The following is a 21,610-nucleotide window of genomic DNA, read 5'->3' on the forward strand; positions in this document are numbered from 1 at the left end:
TGCATCCAATGCTGATTAATATAGTAGATTTACTGATAATAAAAAACATCAATTACATTTACAATATTTGCAAGGGAGTTAAGGGTTATGAAAGGTTCACTGGTTCAAAATGTTATCATTTTGTGTCCAGCTTGTGCTTTGTTCAGTCATTATCCAACTAAAGATCAGGCAGAAAATGCCAGACTGGCACGGACATGGTCTACTGAAGATTGAAATATTAGGATTTTAACTACATACATAGCGTGATGAATCCATGGCTGCAGCTGGTGATCTGCTTTAAATAGAGCCCCTAATAAGTATTGTAACATAACAATGATGCATCTCTTGATGACAAGTCGAAGTCACTGCCACGGTGTGAAGAAGGTTACCACGATTTGAGACTTCCTAGAGCTCAGATCCTCTGTTTACCATGAAGATAAACCCTAAAAATATACCTTACCTAATCTTCTTAAGGGCAGTGTGGTAGGAGTTAGTCTTTGCCTGCCTGATTGACAAGCCACACACACACACACACACACACACACACACACACACACACACACACACACACACACACACACACACACACACACACACACACACACACATACACACGCTCATGCATGCTGACTCAGTTGCCAAGTCTTAGAGAGCAACCTAATACCTGACTTTCAAACACAAGAGGGCTTTACCATCTTGAGCTTTTGCTTCATGGTTTCCTACCTGGGGTCAGTCTGCAGCCTCCATTGTTTGGCGGAAAGCCTGGACAGCATGTCGGGCATCCTCAACCTCAGCAGCCTGGGCAAGATCTGCGGCTCCAGCAACGACGTGGTGATGGACCGGGTCAAGAGGAAGAACTCTGTCCGGCGAATGTCAATCATTGAAGATGGGGAACTGGCCGAGGTCCTCTACCTGATTCCTAAACAGTCCATGATGGAGCAGCTGCCTTTCATCAACCCCAACGACTACATCCTGTGTGAAAAGTTGGCCAGCATACCGGCGGAAATATCAAGTAATGTATAGTTTGTTTTCTTATAAGGTGGTATGATAGGTGCTTGCATTCTTTACTTGGAGTAAAAGTAGAGACTCAATGTTTCAATTAAAAGATTTGATGATTAAGGTAAATGTACAGATTTTTTTTTTATTAAAGTATCACAAAGTGTTATATTGTTATAGAATATGTAATAAATTATGGTACTAAGTAATACATAAAATAGTGAAAATAGAGTTACATTTAGATGCTATTATGCTACCTTATAGATAGGTGGTATAGTACTGCATCATATTATATGTGTTTTTATCTATAAAAGAGATAAGCGTAAAAAAAATATAGTGGAGTTAAAATAACATTACCATCTGTAATGCAATGGAGTAGACCTAGAGCAACATAAACTACTCTAATGCACATTCATTTAAAAATGATCCTCGATGTCTTTGAGAACATTTCCTGGTTATTATCCACGACTGGTGGTTGTCACGGCCCAGGTGATATCTTTCCAGTAATAAGTTGTTATTCTTATATACTGTAACTTGTTGTCACAACTCTCTATGATTTGGCCATAAACTGTTCTGTAGATGTAGAAAACCTTTTGATTTACTATAAGAAAAACCATTATAAATTATTAGATTCAAAATGTGCTGAATGTGTTTGGACTTCCTTAAGATCAACAAAGTTAACTGGAAAATTCTGTTGTGTGTCAAAGGCGCTGCTTTATATTTCAAATAATAAGAGCTCAAGCTATTAGACAAAGCATAATACTGCACACATATAATATATGTATACAGACTACAATATTGATTGGTGATTTGATATGAACACTGCACACACACACACACACACACAAACACACACACACACACACACACACACACACACCCACACACACACACACACACACACACACACACACTGACACACATACACTCGTGCCCCTGTGTTGTGGACCACCCCTTTCCCCTGTACAATCAGTTCAGTTCAGTTAGTTCTTGTCCTCACTCTGATCCGCTGCAGTGAGCACTCCCACTCCAACGTCTGTCATGAAAGAGAAAGGTAGATATTGTGAAGTGTGTGTGTGTGTGTGTGTGTGTGTGTGTGTGTGTGTGTGTGTGTGTGTGTGTGTGTGTGTGTGTGTGTGTGTGTGTGTGTGTGTGTGTGTGTGTGTGTGTGTGTGTGTGTGTGTGTGTGTGTGTGTGTGTGTGTGAGTGTGTGTGTGTGGAGGGGTATGAGACAGAAGGCATGTGTTTCTGAAAATTGTGTATTTAGAATACCAAGTCAAGCCTCATTCATACAGCTTTTGTAATTATATATTTGAAATTGTCGATCATGTTTTCCTTGTTGCTCTCTATGCAAAACCACCATAGAGGTGCCACGTGATTGTGTTAAAACGTCCAAACAATGACTTTGCACTGGCTGCCAGGTGCTATATTCATAATGGTCTGGTGATACTTTTTTTTCCATATCCTGTGCTGTAAAACCTTGTTTAAACAGCATATTGTTATTATTATTTGTTAGGCTGAGTTTCGCCTGTGTAATAGTGTGGTATGTGATTTCTTTTACTGAATATATCATGACCAAATACAGCTTTTAGCTAATATAAATGGAATTGTATGACCTTATTGTACTATGTTGGGTAGTTCCTTACCTTACATTTCATTACTTTGTAGTGTCATACACTTAAAATAGAGTGTTGTCTAGCTGGACATACTGTAGTGGGGTTGTGTGATTAACTGCCTGTCTCAGGTTTCCCTCCATTTGCCATCTTTCTAAAATAACCATTTGCTAATACTTGACACCATATCAGCTTCACATTCTGGGAGAGATCTAGGAAGAGTGGAAGACAGTTTGGACATCTGAGGGACCACCGCTCGCGCACACACACACACACACACACACACACACACACACACACACACACACACACACACACACACAAACTGTAGTGCACCATTTATTGTGTCACTGTGCAAACACAAGACGATATAGTATGGCATGTTCCTCCTTACCCAGTCGGATCACAACACATTTCTAAGAAGTGGCACTAAATCTGTGCCTGTTCCCGCGTGAGTAATGGCTTTCATGCACTTGTGTTGCCAATGGCATCACAGCTCTGTCATTAACAAATAGCTGAGGCGCTCTAGAACAAAGGCCGGTTTGGGCTGTGGGTTTTGGAGTGCTGTGGTCAAAAGGACAGGTTACATTCCCTCCAGAATCATATTAAGTTTGGCAGATATAACAATTGTTTAGTTTTTTTTTCAATCTGAAGATCTGATGGTGTAGGTCAAATTTCACGTGGTTACAATCACAATACAATACAGCGTTTTATTATTACACCACAGCACTGTGTGTACTGGATCTGTACAATAAGTCACATTGAACTTTATGTTACCCTTTTCAAAGCTATAGCTCTCTCCGTCCTAATCTAGTTTGTTACTACATGATTGTTACCGTGGTGACAAATCTCTCCTGTTGTGGGGCAGACTTGGGGCCACATACCAATGGTGCTTGACTCAATTTTCTCAGCGTTCACGAGGCCTAGTTGGGTAGTCTGGACAGTCGAGAAAAAGTGTGTGGAAATCTTTTTTGTATGGGTCAAACAGGTTCAGACCCAACTCAGCCACGTGAGTGCAGCTGAGATTATCTAAAGTTTGTTTCAAGTGTAGCTGTTATATAGTGAATTTCCATTTTATGGCCGACTGTAAAGGAGATGAGAAAAGGAAGAAGAAGCCCATGTGTCTGGTTATCTATTTGTATGCTGAGCGCTCTCGACGCGCCACATTCTTTCCCCTCTCTCCTCTGCTAATCACATTCAAGTTCACCTCTCAAGTGAGGCTGTGATTAGATTGTACAGGCATCCATTGCTTCAGCTGCCGTATAAACATAGAGGAGACAGTGAGATAGGAGAAGGAAGGAGGCTGAGCTTTCTTGCTACAGTGTGAGACAAATGTAGAATATACAGTAAAAGGACTTCTTTTGTGAGTCTGTCTTCGTGTGGTGTTGTGGCAAAGCATACATTGTTGTGGCATACACACATTACGTTCAGTGGTGTAAGTGTTCGATGAAATGTCTCTAAAACTATAAGATGAATTGCCATAGAGTTTGGAAGAGATATTAATGTCCTCCACAGGATGTGATGTAGGTGTGTTGATGATCCCTTCACTTTCCAAATAATCAGCCAGTCTGAAGTTTAATCCGTCCAATTTCATCAGCCACAGCTGCTGTGTTTATCCCTCCCTCACTGCCAAAGGCAAAGCTTAGCATACTTTCAAAACTTCAAATAAGTGTGCAGGATCATTTAAAAATAAATAAATATGCAGAGCAATACAAAAATAAACGATTAAAATGTTTACATCTATTTGACTAATAATTAATTTTTTAATTAATTATTTTCATATTTAAATATTTCCCATTTGATTATTTTCTGTTAACATTTATTTATTTCCCTATATTTATTATTTCCCCTCATTTTCTAAATCAACCTGCACATTTATTTGATTTATTAATTTAGTAATTCATCTATCTATTGATTATGATTATGGCACCTGCATATGTAAACGGCAGAATGTGAGTATCATCATTGTGAATGTGCCGATGTCTGCATTAAGCTGTAGACCCTTGTCTTGTTTTTCCACATTGAATGTTACAAACAGACCATTTTGCTAAATCAACCTTAACTTTTAGCTTTTCAAATCATTTGAATTAGAAGATAAGCTGACAGGACTCTTTGGATACAGAACATTTGATTATAGAAGTGACTTTCAAACAATTACATGAAGTCATTTTATAAACGAAGAGTGTCCGTTTTTATTTTAAAAGCATCATTGCTCAAGCACTGTAAAATTTGATTTGTTTTAGTCCACACTGAACTGGTTCTTTTATTCCTCCCTGTATTGCAGCGCTCCATGGTCAGGGTGGCTACCAGCCCAGTCCTCCAGCAGGGAAGCGGGTCATCCAGTGCTTAAGATGTGGGGAGCCATGCAAGGGAGAGGTGCTGCGAGTCCAGAGCAGCCACTTCCACATAAAGTGCTTTACCTGCAAGGGTGAGTACATACTGTATCAATATGGTGATTTGAGCGGAGGCAGGTGCATGTATTGAGTGTCCTTAAAATCACAGGCAAGTTTAGTGTTGACTTTTCTTTTTACATTTCAAATAGGCAATAAACTGTATAATGTCCAATGTTAAATGAAAACATGTATTAACAGTTTCACATGCAAGCTGTAAACATAGTAACATTCTATCCTTTAGGTTGCATTGACACACTTCATTCTAAGTAGGTTGGTTTCAAAATTCTGCAGGATTTGCTGGTCATTCATCGGTCAGCCCTGCTGGTGCCATCAAATCCAATTCATTACAAAATATTCTACATCTACAGTGGTCTGTTGTGAGCACCTCCTGTGTTGTCAGACAGTCATTCGCAGGAGTTGTTCTGCTTCGTGGAAAACATATTTCCTCAGCAGGCCATTGTGCCCACTAATTGAAGCTGACAGGCTTCTCGTGTTGTTGCCCTTTCATCGCATTGCAATAGGGTTTACAGCATGGAGGAAACAAAGAGACTTTCAGAGCGCAGAAGCCTGCAGTATTTTAACAGTGGGGAGACCGAAGGGTTATGTGGGCTTCACTGTATCAGAAGTGTTTCACTTTGCATGTGAATTCATTTGAATTAAAGTACGCCATAGGAAACATTGACAAATGTGCTGCATAAAAGTTTTAATCTAAATTCATTTTAACTTTATGATAAAGAAACAGGGTGAATAACAATGTCCATAGTCATGTCAAATAATATCTAGTGACAATTAAAGGTGCTTTCAGCAATTTGGGAGATCACTAGCCTGGCTCCGCCCGCCCGCCTACTTCCGGACAAATTTTATTTTCCCTTCAGTAGTCAGTCTGGGTGTACAGCCCATTTCCCAGTTTTCCCGGAGATTCGACAGCCGGTCCAATCAGCGAACAGAGCGAGTGGCTGAGAACGAGGACGTCGAAGTCGCGCTCCAGTTTCAGTCGCGGCCAGAACATGGGCCAGAAGCCGGCTCATGACACACGTGACGACCAAACGTTATGCGATTGGTTGGCTAATCCAGAGTGGCACTGGGCAGATCCAATAGTTTTAAACTTTAACAGACACCCGCCTCCATGAGTGAACGTTTGCCAATTACAGCACTGCCAGACCTTCTGTACAAATGAAATGAAGTACGATGGTCTGGTAGCACCAGGCTAGGAGATCACAGCCTAGGCTCTGGAAATGGGTATGTAAACAAAGGGGGCCACCATATAGGCCAGGCAAAGTAACGCATTTTTGGGTCAAAAAACAGACAAATTGTAAAAGAATAAAAGATAATTTCTATGAGGTGTCTAGAACAACATACTAAAAGTTTTAAGAAATCCTAGTTGAGGAAATATGTTTAATTCTCATCAATCCGAGATGTGTGCCAATAAGGCGAGACACCAATAAATCCCAATAGGGCAATTTTTTCCTTTAGTCCTATCAAAATGAAACTTTACACAATGAAAGTAACCATGGAAATTTAAAAAAATTGTATTACAAGTTTCTTTGAAAATGAATTTTAATATGCAAATGAGCTATACACTAATCGTACATGCCCAAAATGAACCCAAATAGGCTTAATTTTTTCCTTTACTCCTACCACAATAAAACTTTACATAGTAAAAGTATACTTGAAAAGTAACTTTTTTTGTATTACAAGTTTCTTTTTAAATTAATTTGAATATGCACATGAGCTCCACACTTATTGAATATCCAATCATCCTACTGCCAATGGGTGATGGCAATGCTGCTTTTAGACTGGCCTCTAACCTTAAAAACTGCCTGGCTTACCTGCCAGGGGTATAACAGGTGCCTCTCATGAATTAGATTAGTCTCTTCAAATGCCACTGCACGCAATTTGATAGCACTGCACGCAATTTGATAGCACTACAACCAATCAGAGCAATGAACAATGTGACGTATTAAGCCCTGTTCGTTTAGCGAACAGCGGGATTAACTGTTAAATTTTACTTTTGCCGTGGTCGGTCTGCAAAACAGAACATTCCTCTTACTTGCTAATGAAAGATTTGAGTGCCGTCTTCCAAATCGTAAAGGGTCGAGGCCAAAGCCGTCTTAAACTCAAACAACATATCCGCAGCTATCTTTGATGTTTACTATCACGGCTTCGACGGCACATGCACAGCACTGTTGTCATCCGTTTACGTCCGCCCCAGAGCACCATACATAGGGCTCTGGCCCGCCCATATCAGATAGAACCAATTGAAACGTAGCTCAGGATTTCTTGACATATTTAATGAGCTTCATTGGAGAGTGTCCAGACCAACAGGCGCAGCACATTTAATTTGCCAAAGCCAAGTGGCAGGTCTGGATTTCCAGGCTAGTGCCATTCCCTTTCCTATGCCAAATAGACGAGACGTAGAATCACAGCCTGAAATGGCATGGAGAAAGAGGAGATTATCACACACCTTGGGGCCAAGTAACTCCTTTGTCTACTTTATGCACCATATTCGTCTTGTTTTTGTTGCTTTCTTTGGTTCTGGTGCCATAAACAGCTTGTGTGCATTCAGATCAGCATGATACAACAAGAGTACTAACAAGTCTGTGTCATCACCTACTGAGACTGTGTCTTTTGTTCTGGCAGAGGTAATGGCAGTTTGGACATTGAGCACATCTGCATTGTGCTTTGCATGGTTTGTGATATACCATTTTTATCTTACAAGTTTCTTTGAAAATTAATTTCAATATGCAAATGAGCTATACACTAATCAAATATAGGCTACCCAAAATATATCCGCATAGGCTTAATTTTTTCCTTTAAAGATCCAAGTGACAGCTGCAGATATTGCTGCAGTTGGTCGCATACACATTCAGTACTTTATGATTCCTCCGATATGTGAACCTGTTGTGTATCAGCCACTGGCTCTGTTGCCAGCACAAAACATCACAGCTGGATGTGTTGTGGAAGACATCCCTACTCCTTCACTCTCAAAGGCCATCATGGTCTGGTATGATGCAGATCCTGCATCTTCTAGATGAACACTCTGGGAGAGCTTCAGTGACATTCCTTCCAATGATTGATCTTGATCCCAGTGATGAATCCTGCATATACTCAACATTGAGGTTTGTGGCAACTCAAGCTCTGCAGTATGATGTGACCCCTGTTCTGACGTTCAACCAACCCCTTCTGGAAAGCCTTGACCATTATAAGTTAACTTCTAATACAAATGTTTTACTTTTCATGTAGACTTTCATTGTGTAAAGTTTTAATGTGGTAGGAGTAAAGGTTAAAATTAAGCCTATGCGGATATATTTTGGGTAGCCTATATTTGATAAGTGTATAGCTCATTTGCGTATTAAAATTAATTTTCAAAGAAACTTGTAAGATAAAAATGGTGTATCACAAACCATGCAAAGCACGATGCAGATCGCAGCACGATTGACTCCACCTTTAAACCCCGTGTGACTTGTGAGTGTGGTGCAGCAGAACACACATAGAGCAGATATAAATCTGTCCCTTTGCATCTCAGCGCTCTGTGTTGTGGCAGGTTTACAGCGACAAGTGTCACAAATGGGTCGGGCGGTGTCAGATGACTCGGGAAGGGGCCGAGAGAAAAGCGCTCCCTCACTGTCAGTGACTTGTCTTTGGGCAGATCAGACACACGCATGCTACACATAAACACTTCATAAATCCTGGCAGAATCGTAGATCAGATGGCCTAAATAGCATGTATCTCATCTATACATACAGGTCTCGCTGCCACAGCAGACAGTATGCTCACCCTTTTCCCCATCTGTTTACGCTGCTTCCCTACAGGGCCACGAAATACTGCACCTTCAGACTGAGGAAGAGTTCTTACTCAACAGCCATACATCAACTGAACCTTAAACAAATACAAATTCAACTCATAGAAAGAAGGTGCATTATAAAGTAAGAATGTACACATAGAATTTGAACCAAAATGTGGACCTATAGTCTCCATCAACTTGACTTGAGAAAATACAGCTGAGCATTTAGCAGCTTTTCACCAACTGTATTAAAGGCCTACTTCACCGGTTTGAATATGAAGGTGTATTGAATTCTGAGATCCTATGTAGTATAAATGTGTGAAAAAAAATGAAATCGGTTCATCCTAGCCTGAGAAAAGGCAGAAAGAGTGTTTTTTTTAACCCTATATTTCTCTTTCTCGTGACATCACAGAAAGAGAAATATAGGGTTAAAAAAAAACTTACTTTGTAAATATTACTGTGATGTCTTTTACTGTGACATCACAGTAATATTTACAAAGTAAGTTTTTTTTTAACCCTATATTTCTCTTTCTGTGATGTCACGAGAAAGAGAAATATAGGGTTAAAAAAAACACTCTTTCTGTCTTTTCTCAGGCTAGGATGAACCGATTTTAATTTTTTTTCGCACATTTATACTACATAGGATCTCAGAATTCAATACACCTTCATATTCAAACCGGTGAAGTAGGCCTTTAACTCACCAGCCATAGTCGCTGCACTTTGCCTGTCTGCCATTCGGTGCTCAACATAGCTGGTCAGGCATACAGTAAGTCTATCAGAGCTGATGAAACCTGTGTTGATAAGTGGAGTACCGGGCCAGGAAACTAAAGCAAAGCTAAGAAGCCCCTGTAGAACTGCAGAGTGGGGTGGTTATACTCTGTGGACTCATCACTACAAGCCACAGCTGAACATTGTCATATCTTCTCCACTGTGTGTGTGTGTGTGTGTGTGTGTGTGTGTGTGTGTGTGTGTGTGTGTGTGTGTGTGTGTGTGTGTGTGTGTGTGTGTGTGTGTGTGTGTGTGTGTGTGTGTGTGTGTGTGTGTGTGTGTGTGTGTGTGTGTGTGTGTGTGTGTGTGTGTGTGTGTGTGTGTGTGCGCGTGTGTGTGTGTGTGTGTGCATGCAGTGTGTGGCTGTGACCTGGCTCAGACTGGTTTCTTCATGAGGAATGGCGACTACCTCTGCCCGCTGGACTTCCAGAGGCTCCACGGCACGCTCTGTAACGGCTGTGGGGAATTTGTGGAGGGCGAGGTGGTGACAGTCTTAGGGAGGACCTACCATCCGGCCTGCTTTGTTTGCACCGTTTGCAGGTAACTGGGAGTTTTAAGTTGTGCAAAACGTACTTAGACACAGAATGACTTTTGAATGAATTGTGTGGCATACCCCTGTCTCTCTTTCTGTGTCTCCCTCAGACAGCCCTTTCCTACGGGGGACTGTGTCACCTTCAATGGGAAAGAGTGCCTGTGTCAGCGCTGCATTCGACCTGTGTCTCCCACTCCTAACAACGTCAGCTATCCCAGTAGTGAGTGTATTCTCTGTAGAATTTTACTTCCAGCCTTCCTTAATCATAGGGGGATAAAATATTTACACTTTTCTGCAGATGGGACATACAATAATAAGTGTGCATTTCCCTTATTGTGTTTTTCGAGGCGAAAGATGACAAGTATGAGTCATTTTTGATCAACCAATAGGGCTGTGCTAAAAAATAGATACTGCAAAAAATCGTGACATTTCCTTTCGTTATACATTAGACATTTTGAAAAAGAACATTTGCAATCACGTTCAAGACGGGTTGTCAACTACAACCTCCACTTGTGAAGATGTCGCAGTACGGCTAGTTACCTCGAATTTCCGGTTGCCACAACACGGCATAATGACATCTGGAAGCAGTGTGGCCTACATGAATAACAAAATTGGAGTGTATTGCAAAATACAGTACAAAGCCGAATATCGCAATATATCGCAATACACATTTTATCACAATGTATATATATATATACTGTATCATATCATGATGCATGTTTCGTGAAATCCTTGCCAATACCCAGCCCATATAAACCATCTTGTTAATTGTTTTTCTCCAGGTCCTCTTCACTTGGTCACATTTGTCAGGCTAAAAACACTGTCCCTTACTCGGTCTAAACTCTTCCCGGTACACTGGGTATATCTTTTCCACAACATTTGAGTTGACATAACCTTGAGAATCCAGTCAGCCTCCCGTGATCATACCAGGGCCATGACTCAGTACGGACTAAGAGATATAGATAGAGATAGAGATAGAGATAGAGATAGAGATAGAGATAGAGATAGAGATAGAGATAGAGATAGAGATAGAGATAGAGATAGAGATAGAGATAGAGATAGAGATAGAGATCAACTCTCCACCTCCACATGACCTTTCCCGTACAACTAAAGATAGAAGAGGGATCAATAAAGGATCCAGACTCACAAAGCCTCTGGGATTAAGACAAGCTCCCCGTATGGGACAAGACGGCAAACAAAATCAGCAGGGAACAGCACAGCTACTCAATGAGTTCTATGGTGTTACATTTGACCTTTCTATTTCATTGTTTGGGTACATGCGTGTGTGTGTTTGCAGACTGCTCTGGCTGCGGTAGAGACATCAAGAATGGCCAGGCTCTGTTAGCCCTGGGCGGCCAGTGGCACCTCGGCTGCTTCAAGTGTAAAGCCTGCAAGAAAGTGCTGAGCGGAGAATACATCAGCAAGTAAACACAAATCTCTGGATCATACCTTTCTCGTGTTTTATCTCTACCTGAACTCAATTTTTATACTGGGAAATCCACACGGTATTGGAAATACAATGAAACTCAAGGTCTCAGCTATGACAAAACAAGATTTATTTTCTTCATATACTTTAGCATATTTTTCAACAGTTACAATTAGACATGGATGGGAAGATTTGTTTTTTTATATATTTGAGGTCTTTGTCTTTCAGGGATGGCGTTCCCTATTGTGAGGGAGACTACCAGATTCAGTTTGGGGTGCAATGTGAAGCATGTAAGAAGTATATAACTGGAAAAGTCCTGGAGGTGAGAAATGTTCACTCACAGTGAAGATTAAGCTATTGATGCCTCTGTTTTCATCACTTATTATTGAAATCTTTCATTTTGACAACTTATTTCTTCTGAATGCATTTGTTTAAGTCATTTGCATGTTCATAGATTGTGGATTTGTCTTTAACATGTGTTGAGTGAATGTTTTGAGGTAGACCACCCCACAACCAAAAACAGACTAAGAACCCACTGGCCTAGGGCATGCTTAATTCCTTTCTTGTTCTCCTTTTTGTAAAAAGGCCTAACTCTGACGCTTTTGCCTTCTCATTATCTGCTACAGGCGGGGGACAAACATTATCACCCCAGCTGTGCAAGATGCAGCCGGTGTGACAAAATGTTCACAGAAGGTGAAGACATGTTTCTGCAAGGTCAGTGTGTGAAAGTATAAACATGTGAATACACGGGGGCATTCGTTGGGCTGGGATGAACGCATGCGTCGAAAGCAGTTTAAAGAACTGTATTTATAGATTTTTTTATACTATAAACATCAAAACATACACCCCCCCATCCACAAACCCACAGACACACTCGTAAAACTGAAAGAAAAATCAACAACAAAAAACATGTATTTTTATGACAATAGTAATGTGGAAATAAATACAATAATTTTAGGGGCTTTGTCAAAGTTGGAACCACTCAACAATCACTCAATGCTAAGTATATACTGTACCAACAGTAGGCCTACATGCCCAGATACCTACACACCTGTTTTGTACACCCTTCCACAATGAAAGCGTTTGTTGATGTGGATTTGAATGATCAAGTGTTCAAACTGCCTTTTCGTGCTGTAACTGATTGTCCCTGTCCCTCACAGGATCAACAGTTTGGCACCCGGACTGCAGATGCAGCAGCAGAAACGGGGACAGTTACAGGGTAAGATCTCTTTGTGGCACGTAAGTACATCCGTAACGCCCTGGTACATGCAAGCCCAGATTTGCATCAAGGCAGCTGATATAGACGCTGTCTCAAGGAGGGTGTGAGACTGACATCTGCATACATCTCTCTCCTACATCTGCACCTTCTCTTGAGCGCTGTCATTTCATTAAACGTTCTCTTCCCTCCTAGGTCAGCAGACCAAAAACCCCTGTCCTTGATTACTTTTTCCCGCTGCGCCAACCAAAGGTTAATATACGCGGTGACCTGACGCTTTGTACTGGCTGTTTTTCAAGAGTGAGAAAGCTATAATCTCATGCCCTGAGATTAACCGCATTCACTTGTCTCGCATGCAACCTGGATGCTTTGCTCACGGCCGGGCCTGATTATTTGAGCTTTAGTGCTAGTTCAAGGATGCAAAAAAGGCAGATGGTCACAATCACTTTTGATGCATATAAAATAATACAATACCTTTTTCTGGTGTTTGCACTAAAGAATGATTTAATTTGCAGACGACTGAATGGTATATATTATGTGCAATGATTATTACATTTTGCATAACCGTTTAAAAACAAGTCAGTCGTTGCATAGGAAATGTCAGCGTTGGCAATGCTGCATGGTTACTTAGGATATTTCCTGTCATCTGCTGGTACCTGCACAATGTAAGTGTTGATGCAGCTTGATGTAAGTCGTGTTTGATACCAATAAATTTAAAAACATAAAGCGTATTACAAGAAGGAACAATCCACATATGAATTGCATGATGCCACCGCTGCATTATGATTCCTCCCTGGCGACTGCTTTGGCCCACATGACTAACAGGGAAACTAGACTAGATGTGAAGGCCAAGTTACATGTGTAGGGAAGAGATACACTGAGAGGAAAACAATGGAGGCCGTCTACCAACACCTGAGCTGCAGAAGAGATGTGATATTTCTCAGCATACTAAGAGTCAAACTAACTCCCCCCCCCCCCTCTCCATAGGCCAATAGATCTTCATCTGAAAGCTCGTGCTCCCGGCCGGGCTCCTGCACTCCAGGGAGTCCTGGTCGAACCATTTGCGTAAGTTCCGGTGACTAATGCCCGCCCTATAATGCCTTCCAGGGTACACAATTCCCCGTGGGCTGATTAACATTTCATTTATCCTTTATTCATACAGGGTCGCATGGACAGAGTCTCTATTGTGCATGATCTTTCTTTTTGACAGTGAATTAAAGAATGTTTCTATTTTTCTGTGAACATATACTGTATGTATATATATTTTTTCAACCATACCTTGACTGGTGGGAACTTAATTAATTTAGCTTTGGAGTGAAAAAAAAAGTATTTCAATTGTGGTTGATTGATTGAAGAGCCTGCACATTTTTGTGAATCATATATAGGCCTTATCATATACTGAGGGGGAGGGGTGGAAAATCAACCACTAATTGAACAGGAATTTAGATGCATTTGCTTGATCAATTTGAATGCATTGGCCATTCAGATTGTATTTGGGTATGAAAAACAACCCGGTGCTTTCCTTTTTCCTCCACCCTTATCTCATATTATCCATACCCCTGCTGGTTTATTTTGTGGAATAAACCTTATTATCCCCAACGAAAAAAACACTGGTATTTTTTTAATATTTCTACTTTATACTATGTGCACATTTTTTTAATACATGAAAGCCTGATGAATTCTTATTTGCATGGTCGCAACATAAACAGGCCACAGATTATCATGTTGATCTGTGTTTACGTCAGACTATCGTAGCGTTGTGGGATTAAGGTTTCATTCCTCTGTGAGGTGATGTAATACGCAAACGTTTGACCTCTCCTCTCCTCTCCTCTCCTCTCCTCTCCTCTCCTCTCCTCTCCTCTCCTCTCCTCTCCTCTCCTCTCCTCTCCTCTCCTCTCCTCTCCTCTCCTCCCCTCTCCTCTCCTCTCCTCTCCTCTCCTCTCCTCTCCTCTCCTCTCCTCTCCTCTCCTCTCCTCTCCTCTCCTCTCCTCTCCTCTCCTCTCCTCTCCTCTCCTCTCCCTGTTCTTGTCCCAGGCAAAAGTAGATAATGAGATGATTGATTACCGAGATTTAGCAGCAATTCCCAGAGTCAAGGCTATTTATGATATAGAGTATCCCGATATGATGTCTTATAAGTGTGCGAACGACCGCTCCTCGTCTTTGGACAACAAATGCTACAGACAGGAGAGACAAAGCCCTGCAGAGGTAACGTCACTCAATACTCCCAAGTTCTATCCAGTGACTATGTGTTCTCTGTTGTTCCCATTTGTCTTGGTTTGATTAATAAGTCAATCCAAGTTAGGGCTTTTTGTGTTGTTCTGTTATCCTAAATCTTAAAGTAAAAGTCCAGGCAGGTGTACAGGATACAACTGTCTGTCTCTCATTTTTAAGAATTTGGCTGATGCTCTTATACGGCGCAATTACAGATACAATCAGACAATGAATATGGAGTCAATTAATAAAATCAAAAAATTCTAAATCGGTCGGTTGCTAATGACTGTCCAATAACAATCTTGGGCTAGGCTAGTAGAAACTTTCTAAATATAAAAGGCTAAAAATATCTTCAGAATCAAATCCTTTTGTTCCTTGCCTTTCACAATGTCTCTCTTCATGTGAAAACTGACACTTTTGGTGTTTTTTTTCAAATTCAGCTAAAGGATTATAGTTGTTGACATTTCACATTTCTTGATGTAAAAAAGATTTTTTCCTCTTCTGTCTTTCCCTTGATGCAGTCACCAGGAAAAGTATCTGAAACCACTGAGGTAAAAACATGTTGTATCAAATTTTTATTATAAAAATACTATGGCATCAGGTCATATTCAGTATGAACCAGTCCCCCGGTACACTCAAAGTAGTATTTATTTTAGTTGTGCATTTAACACTGTTTTTGTGTCCCTTTTTCTTCTTCTTCTTCCAAGGAAGGTTTTGAGGAGAAAAACCTTGTACCAAAATCTAAAAGCCACGGAGGTTTCGGAAGCTTTCACGCAACGTACAATCGTCACAGCTACACTCCGACTCTGTGCAGGTCGCCACAGCACTTCCACCGGCCAGGTGAGGAGCGAGCTCGAATGGAAAAATGATCTCAATCGGATTATCACTTTACCACGGATATTAATCCCCTCCCCTCTGCTTACTGTTTTCTCCTCTTTTTTCCCACCACCTTTCCACATTTCCTCCACCTCCACCACAACTCCTCACTTTACTTCTTCCGAGCAGGGTCTCCCTCTTTATTATCTGGCAACAATGACACACGCCCCACTTCCCCTTTATGTGGCCACTTTCTCACTCACGCCAAAGGTAAGACCCCCTTGCCATACTCTGCTGCCAGGCTTTTCTGCATTCCCCATCTGCCCTCCTGTTATATAAAATGATTGCCCTTTCCTTTTATCTTTTCATATTTCCACTAATACTTCCACAATTGTTATGTTGTGATCTAAAAAGGAATGTGATGAGGTCAATAGTTAATTAGGAATGTCTACAACTCCCAAATGATTCAAATCCACTTGGTTTAAGGTGTGTGGGTCAGAGTTGAAATTGATTTCATTTTATTGTTCTGTTTAGAAATACTGAGCCATCTAGTGGTTGCAGTTCAAAGTGACTTTCAACCACCCATCTGGACTCCGTTCATGTCATCAATTACTGTGGGAAGCAGCAGTTTGAAAAAACACACTCTCTGCTTCCTTCAGAGAATCCACTTTTCAAAATAGATATTTTTAAAAACTGGTTTTATTGATGAAATCAATAAATATTCCTATGACTGTTCCCAACAGTGTGTGTGTGTGTGTGTGTGTGTGTGTGTGTGTGTGTGTGTGTGTGTGTGTGTGTGTGTGTGTGAGAGAGTGCGTGTGTGTGTGTGCGTGTGTGTGTGTGTGTGTGTAAGAGTGCGTGTGTGCGTGTGTGTGTGTGCGCGTGTGTGTGTGTGTGTGTGTGTGTGTGAGAGTGTGTGTGTGCGTGTGTGCGTGTGTGTGTGCGTGCGTGTAAAGCTTTGACCCGTGTGCTGTCTTGTGTTTTTTGGTATGAATTGAAAGTCAATCACAACCAACACAACATTGAGTTTCGATTTCACACAATGGTCTCGATGATCATTTCTGAAACTTTACGGTAAATAAAGCTAAAAAAAACTGTTTTCATGAAAAAACGTATTGCACTTGCTCTCTTATAAATGTGAATGTGTTTATTATGGCACCCCCATTTTACAGTGCTGCCATGTTTTATTTTTATTACTAAAGTACAATGTGGCATACAGGTTGCCACAACTACTGTTTGTGGGTAGCCTTTACTGCACTTTGTGCATAAAGAGTAGGCCTTACACTAAATCCATGTGAATTGTGTGTACAGATGCTTTGATGCAAGCAATTTGTTCAGTCATCAATGAGAAAATTAAGTTATTTGTGAAATCTATCATGAATCAAAAAAGTATGCTTTGTGCTCAACCTCTAATTTAAACGATTGTTTCATATAAAGCGTTATAGTCTAAGCAAAAACATGGTGTCAAATCACTCCATATGAATAATCTTTTAAAACTCAAAGGAGGGGAAAAACAGAGATGCTAAAGTATATTATTTCCAACTATATACTATTTTGGTCCTGCTCTGCAATATGTAATCATGTGCTAACGCTGCATTCTCCTCTATCCGCAGATGAAGGCTTCAACATGTACAACAGGCCTCCAATTTATAAACAGCAAGGTACGATGTGACCTTTTCACCTTTCAAAAAATTCACATGAATTTAATTTTACAACACTGACTCATTCTCATTGTCTACATTATATTGCTTATGCAATCAGGTGAGGTGTCATTACACTGACTTACTGACTCAGCATCACTCAACTTCAAGTAAAGTCAATGAAATAAAACCATTTATATGCTATATACTGTATGCATGCACTGCAGTCACCTCAGCTGTCAATCAAGGGTTTATGGAACATGTGCATATAAAAATAGAGCGGTACTGAGAAGTTGTTCTTTTAGAACAATTACCAAAAGTCTAATTCAAGAACCTGGCAAGGCATACAGTATAAGCTACAAGACAGTTAATTAAGTCTGATACAAGTTGGGCAAACAGCAGAATTTGTTACCTCATGTTGAACTAATCCACTCTCTTGTTCACCTTTACATAGATACAAGTTCATCCACATCACAAACAGCGTCGTTGCCTGGATACGGCCGCAGCAGCCTCCTGAATCCGGTAAGAGCAACATCACTGACACCTCATGCTCTCTGTAGGTATTGTACGATGTTGTCATTCCACTTAATTAACCCAGCATCATTTTGAGGAAACATTGTGTTGATGTTAAACAAAAGAAAAAATATTTATGTAAACTATGTTTTTATGTGTTGTTTTCTCATCAAGCCACGGTCCGCTGATTTCTCCCATTACAGCAGCGACAGATTCAGAGGTAAGTGTGTAGAAATCTCTATTTCTAATAAGCATAAATTGCTACAATATTGACTGATTGGATCATTCTTTGCTTGTCTCCCCCCCGGCTTACAGACTTTAAGGTACGTGAAGAGAGCTGAAAGGAGCTCCCTCTTCTCTGCTTGGTTTACTGTATTTCCAAAAGACTGAACTCACCTGGCTGTCTGCACGAGCATGTTCCATGAAGTGTACATTCAACTCACACTTGCAGATCTCTTCAAATTAATATAAATATTGCACATATTAGATAACTGACCCTTTAACCACAAGGTTTTCTAAATGTACTTTACTGGCAGTAATTTGGACATTTGGACTTTGAGCTTTGAAGTGACTAACCCTGCCGTGACCCTTTTTTCCCATCGCATGTGTTATCTTCATTCTGTAGCTCATCCATGACAGTCAACATCCATTAGCACGATTGGAAAGAGGAGTGTCCATGCCTAATTTGTTGGACCCAAAAGCAAGTATATTTATATTTGTATTTTTTTTTCTGCCACCGTTTAATTCTCTGCCAAAGTGTGTTATAGAGGAGAGTACCAGTAAGCACTTTCAAAAGATTGCATGCAAGAATAACAACTAAGCATACAAAATACACGTCAGTGTTTTGAGTAGACTTCAGACACAAGCTAGTTTAATAGCTGTGGGATAGTACTGGGTGTGCTGAGTGCTGAGGTTTTTCGCTGCCAACTTCATTATCTTCATTTTTATAGCAGCATACGTCAAAGTCTTTTGACAGGCTTATGAAAGCAGGATGTTGACAGTGTGTTTTTTTCCCCTGAACAATGAAGCACTGCTGCTATAGACTATGATTGTCCATGATAACTTTGCTCCACACGATGTAAATGTGCATGGTATGCGATGTTCTAACGTCATCTTAAAACTCAATAGAGAAAGTGTGTGATAATTGACTTATAAAGCATCCTCAACCGTTCTTTGTTTTGTCAAGGTCTACCCATATGAAATACTTGCAGTCACAAGTAGAGGACGAGTGAAGCTTCCCAAGGATGTTGACAGAACAAGACTGGAGGTACAGCAACGTGAGAGAAAAGCATGATGTGACCACAAATGAAAAAGGGAAAGGGCACAGATTCAAGTGTAGAACATGACTTCAATATTTTTCATTAATGTTATGAATTAATTCTAGACGTATAGTGAAACGCTACACATAACATGACTAAAACTTACCTGAGGCAGGATTCTGATGAATTCCTTCACATGTAATTCTCTGTCACATTTAAAAGGTTACCCTTAAAAGAACAAGATGAGGACATATTTTGTTTCAGTCGAAACTCAAAGAGTATGAGTTTTATTTTAGAATTAAGAATGAAATGAACTGTGCAGATTTTCAACATTAACTCTTTTTTTCTTTTTTGCCTTACGTTTGCAGCGTCACCTATCCCCGGATTCATTTTTCAAGATCTTTGGCATGGCCATTCAAGAATTCGACCGACTTCCACTGTGGAAACGCAACGACATGAAGAGGATGTGGAATCTCTTCTAAATGCTGCGCTGCCTGATGCATGTGCAATGCTCATTGTAAATATGCAGTAATGTGTACTTATGACCCCTTACCATTATTCCTTTGCATTTGATACAGAAATGGACTTATCTGGGTCACACCATTGTGTTTTACGAAGGCTATTTTATTGAATAATGTTTAAATTCATGATCAGGATACAGCTACAATTATAAGAATGTATTAACGTAATGAATAAATGGAATACATAGTTCAATGCACGAGACCATGTTAAAACAGACTGGATGATGTTCAGTCTGAAAGAGACACACACTTTTCTTCTTGCCTTCTGAATATTGAAGAATGATTGACTTCAGAACACACTCTTTGAGACTGGTTAGGGTTTTTGTGGTGTTTAATGCCAGAGACATTCATCTCTAAAACGGGTGTGAGGCTGGCTTTAGATAGTTTGTTCTAATTAACAGCCTTTAAAGATCATTATAATTACCCTCTCAGAGTGTCCTATTCATACCTGATGTATGGTGCTGTGATTGGGTACATGGATCCTATCATCAACATGTTATTCTAAAACAAGATATTGAACCATTCTCTCAAGAAGTGGATGCATTTCATCCCCAGTGTCATTGTTACTACTATGTGATTTTATGTTTTTCTTACTCACTTCGTCTTAGCACAAATGTTTGAACAGAGAAGTTTTTCAGAACTGTAGTTTTATGTTTCACTGAATTGTGATTTAATAGACTGTTAAAAGGAATAATTAAGAGTGCCCCCCCCCATCACTGTGTATGTTCCCTTTAAACTGCTGTCGTAGCACACCACCTCAAGCGCCCAAAAATAAAACCTTCTTGCACCTCTTACATGTTGAATAAATTAATGTCTTGACAGAATGAGGTTGTGTGTGTGTTTGATGGAGGAATCTGTTTTGTGGTCATGTTTTTCAAATATTTTGTTATGGTGAATCTCTCTGGGGAGTCTTAAAGTCCTGATTGTCTCTGTGGAAAAAAAAAGTTACTTCAAAGAACTTGTCCATGACGCCGGCACACATTCCAGATGTTTTTTTATGCTCTGCAGAGATCGTCTACCTTTAATGATACCTGCTTTCAGTCAGTAAGTAAATTCAATGGAAGAACACATTCATGGTACAACCATTTTTCTATATAAAATATGGATCTAGCCACTGTGACATCACCCGTCCATATCTACTTAATAAAAGAGGACCACCAATAATAACATAATTTACTATTGTCATGGAATAAAAGTGTGGTAGCATAATTAGATTTTCTTATGCAAATCTATGAGGGGAAAATGGTAGTTCAGTATTTTCGAAATGGGGTTGTATGGGGTACTTAGACATAGTTAGTGTGTAACCTTATGGAGATGGTGATCGGTGCAGTCACTAGAAGGAGTTTGGGGCAGATATTGCTGTAGTAGCACAAGTCAGCATTGTATTGTAGCAGAGGGGGCCAGAAGAAAAAAGTTTTTTTCTCCACCTACATACATACTTACCTAAAACCCAAATGTCCGTTCAATTACAGGCTAAACTGAGATTTCCACAAATCTGTGGAAAAAAATCTCAGTTTAGCGTACAATTGAAGGGATATTTAGGTTTTTGGTTAGCATTTATATATGTGGAGAAAAAAACGTTTTTCTTCTGGCCCCCTCTGCTACAATACATTGCTGACTTCTGCTACAGTGACACCTCCTTCAAACTCCTTAAAATTACTGCTCTGAACCCCATTTCCATAAGGTATTATGCATAAGTACCCCATACAAACCCACTTCAAAAATACTGAACTATCCCTTTAAGTTTTTACGAGACAACAGGTGGAGTATCAGTACACGGCAAAGCACAATACTTTCATTACATCACACCATGAAACCGCAATGCAAAAAACTCCCTGACCTAACTTTCGCCTTGGTAACCATAACTCATACATTTCCATTTGATATGGCTCTGACAAGCTTGCACAACCTGTTTTTTCTTTCTTTCTTGTTTTTCCATCTTT

General features: G+C 40.2%; 1 protein-coding gene across 1 annotated transcript; it reads left to right on the top strand.

Moving 5' to 3' along the window:
* Positions 1 to 690: 690 nt before the first annotated feature.
* Positions 691 to 19,628, top strand: LOC307266664 (actin-binding LIM protein 1-like; the record flags this gene model as incomplete). The annotated part of the gene is made up of 19 exons (XM_080048737.1): positions 691 to 991; positions 4,873 to 5,016; positions 9,890 to 10,073; positions 10,176 to 10,285; positions 11,363 to 11,489; positions 11,720 to 11,813; positions 12,118 to 12,205; positions 12,652 to 12,710; positions 13,695 to 13,772; positions 14,742 to 14,912; positions 15,440 to 15,469; positions 15,626 to 15,758; positions 15,924 to 16,004; positions 17,348 to 17,395; positions 17,829 to 17,896; positions 18,062 to 18,115; positions 18,513 to 18,587; positions 19,074 to 19,154; positions 19,515 to 19,628. 19 exons carry the CDS (start codon positions 691 to 693, stop codon positions 19,626 to 19,628), a joined length of 2,040 nt encoding a protein of 679 aa, XP_079904863.1.
* Between the last annotated feature and the right edge of the window lie 1,982 nt (positions 19,629 to 21,610).

Source organism: Ammodytes marinus (assembly GCF_949987685.1).
Source record: "Ammodytes marinus genome assembly, chromosome: 20".
Classification (NCBI taxonomy): Eukaryota; Metazoa; Chordata; class Actinopteri; order Uranoscopiformes; family Ammodytidae; genus Ammodytes; species Ammodytes marinus.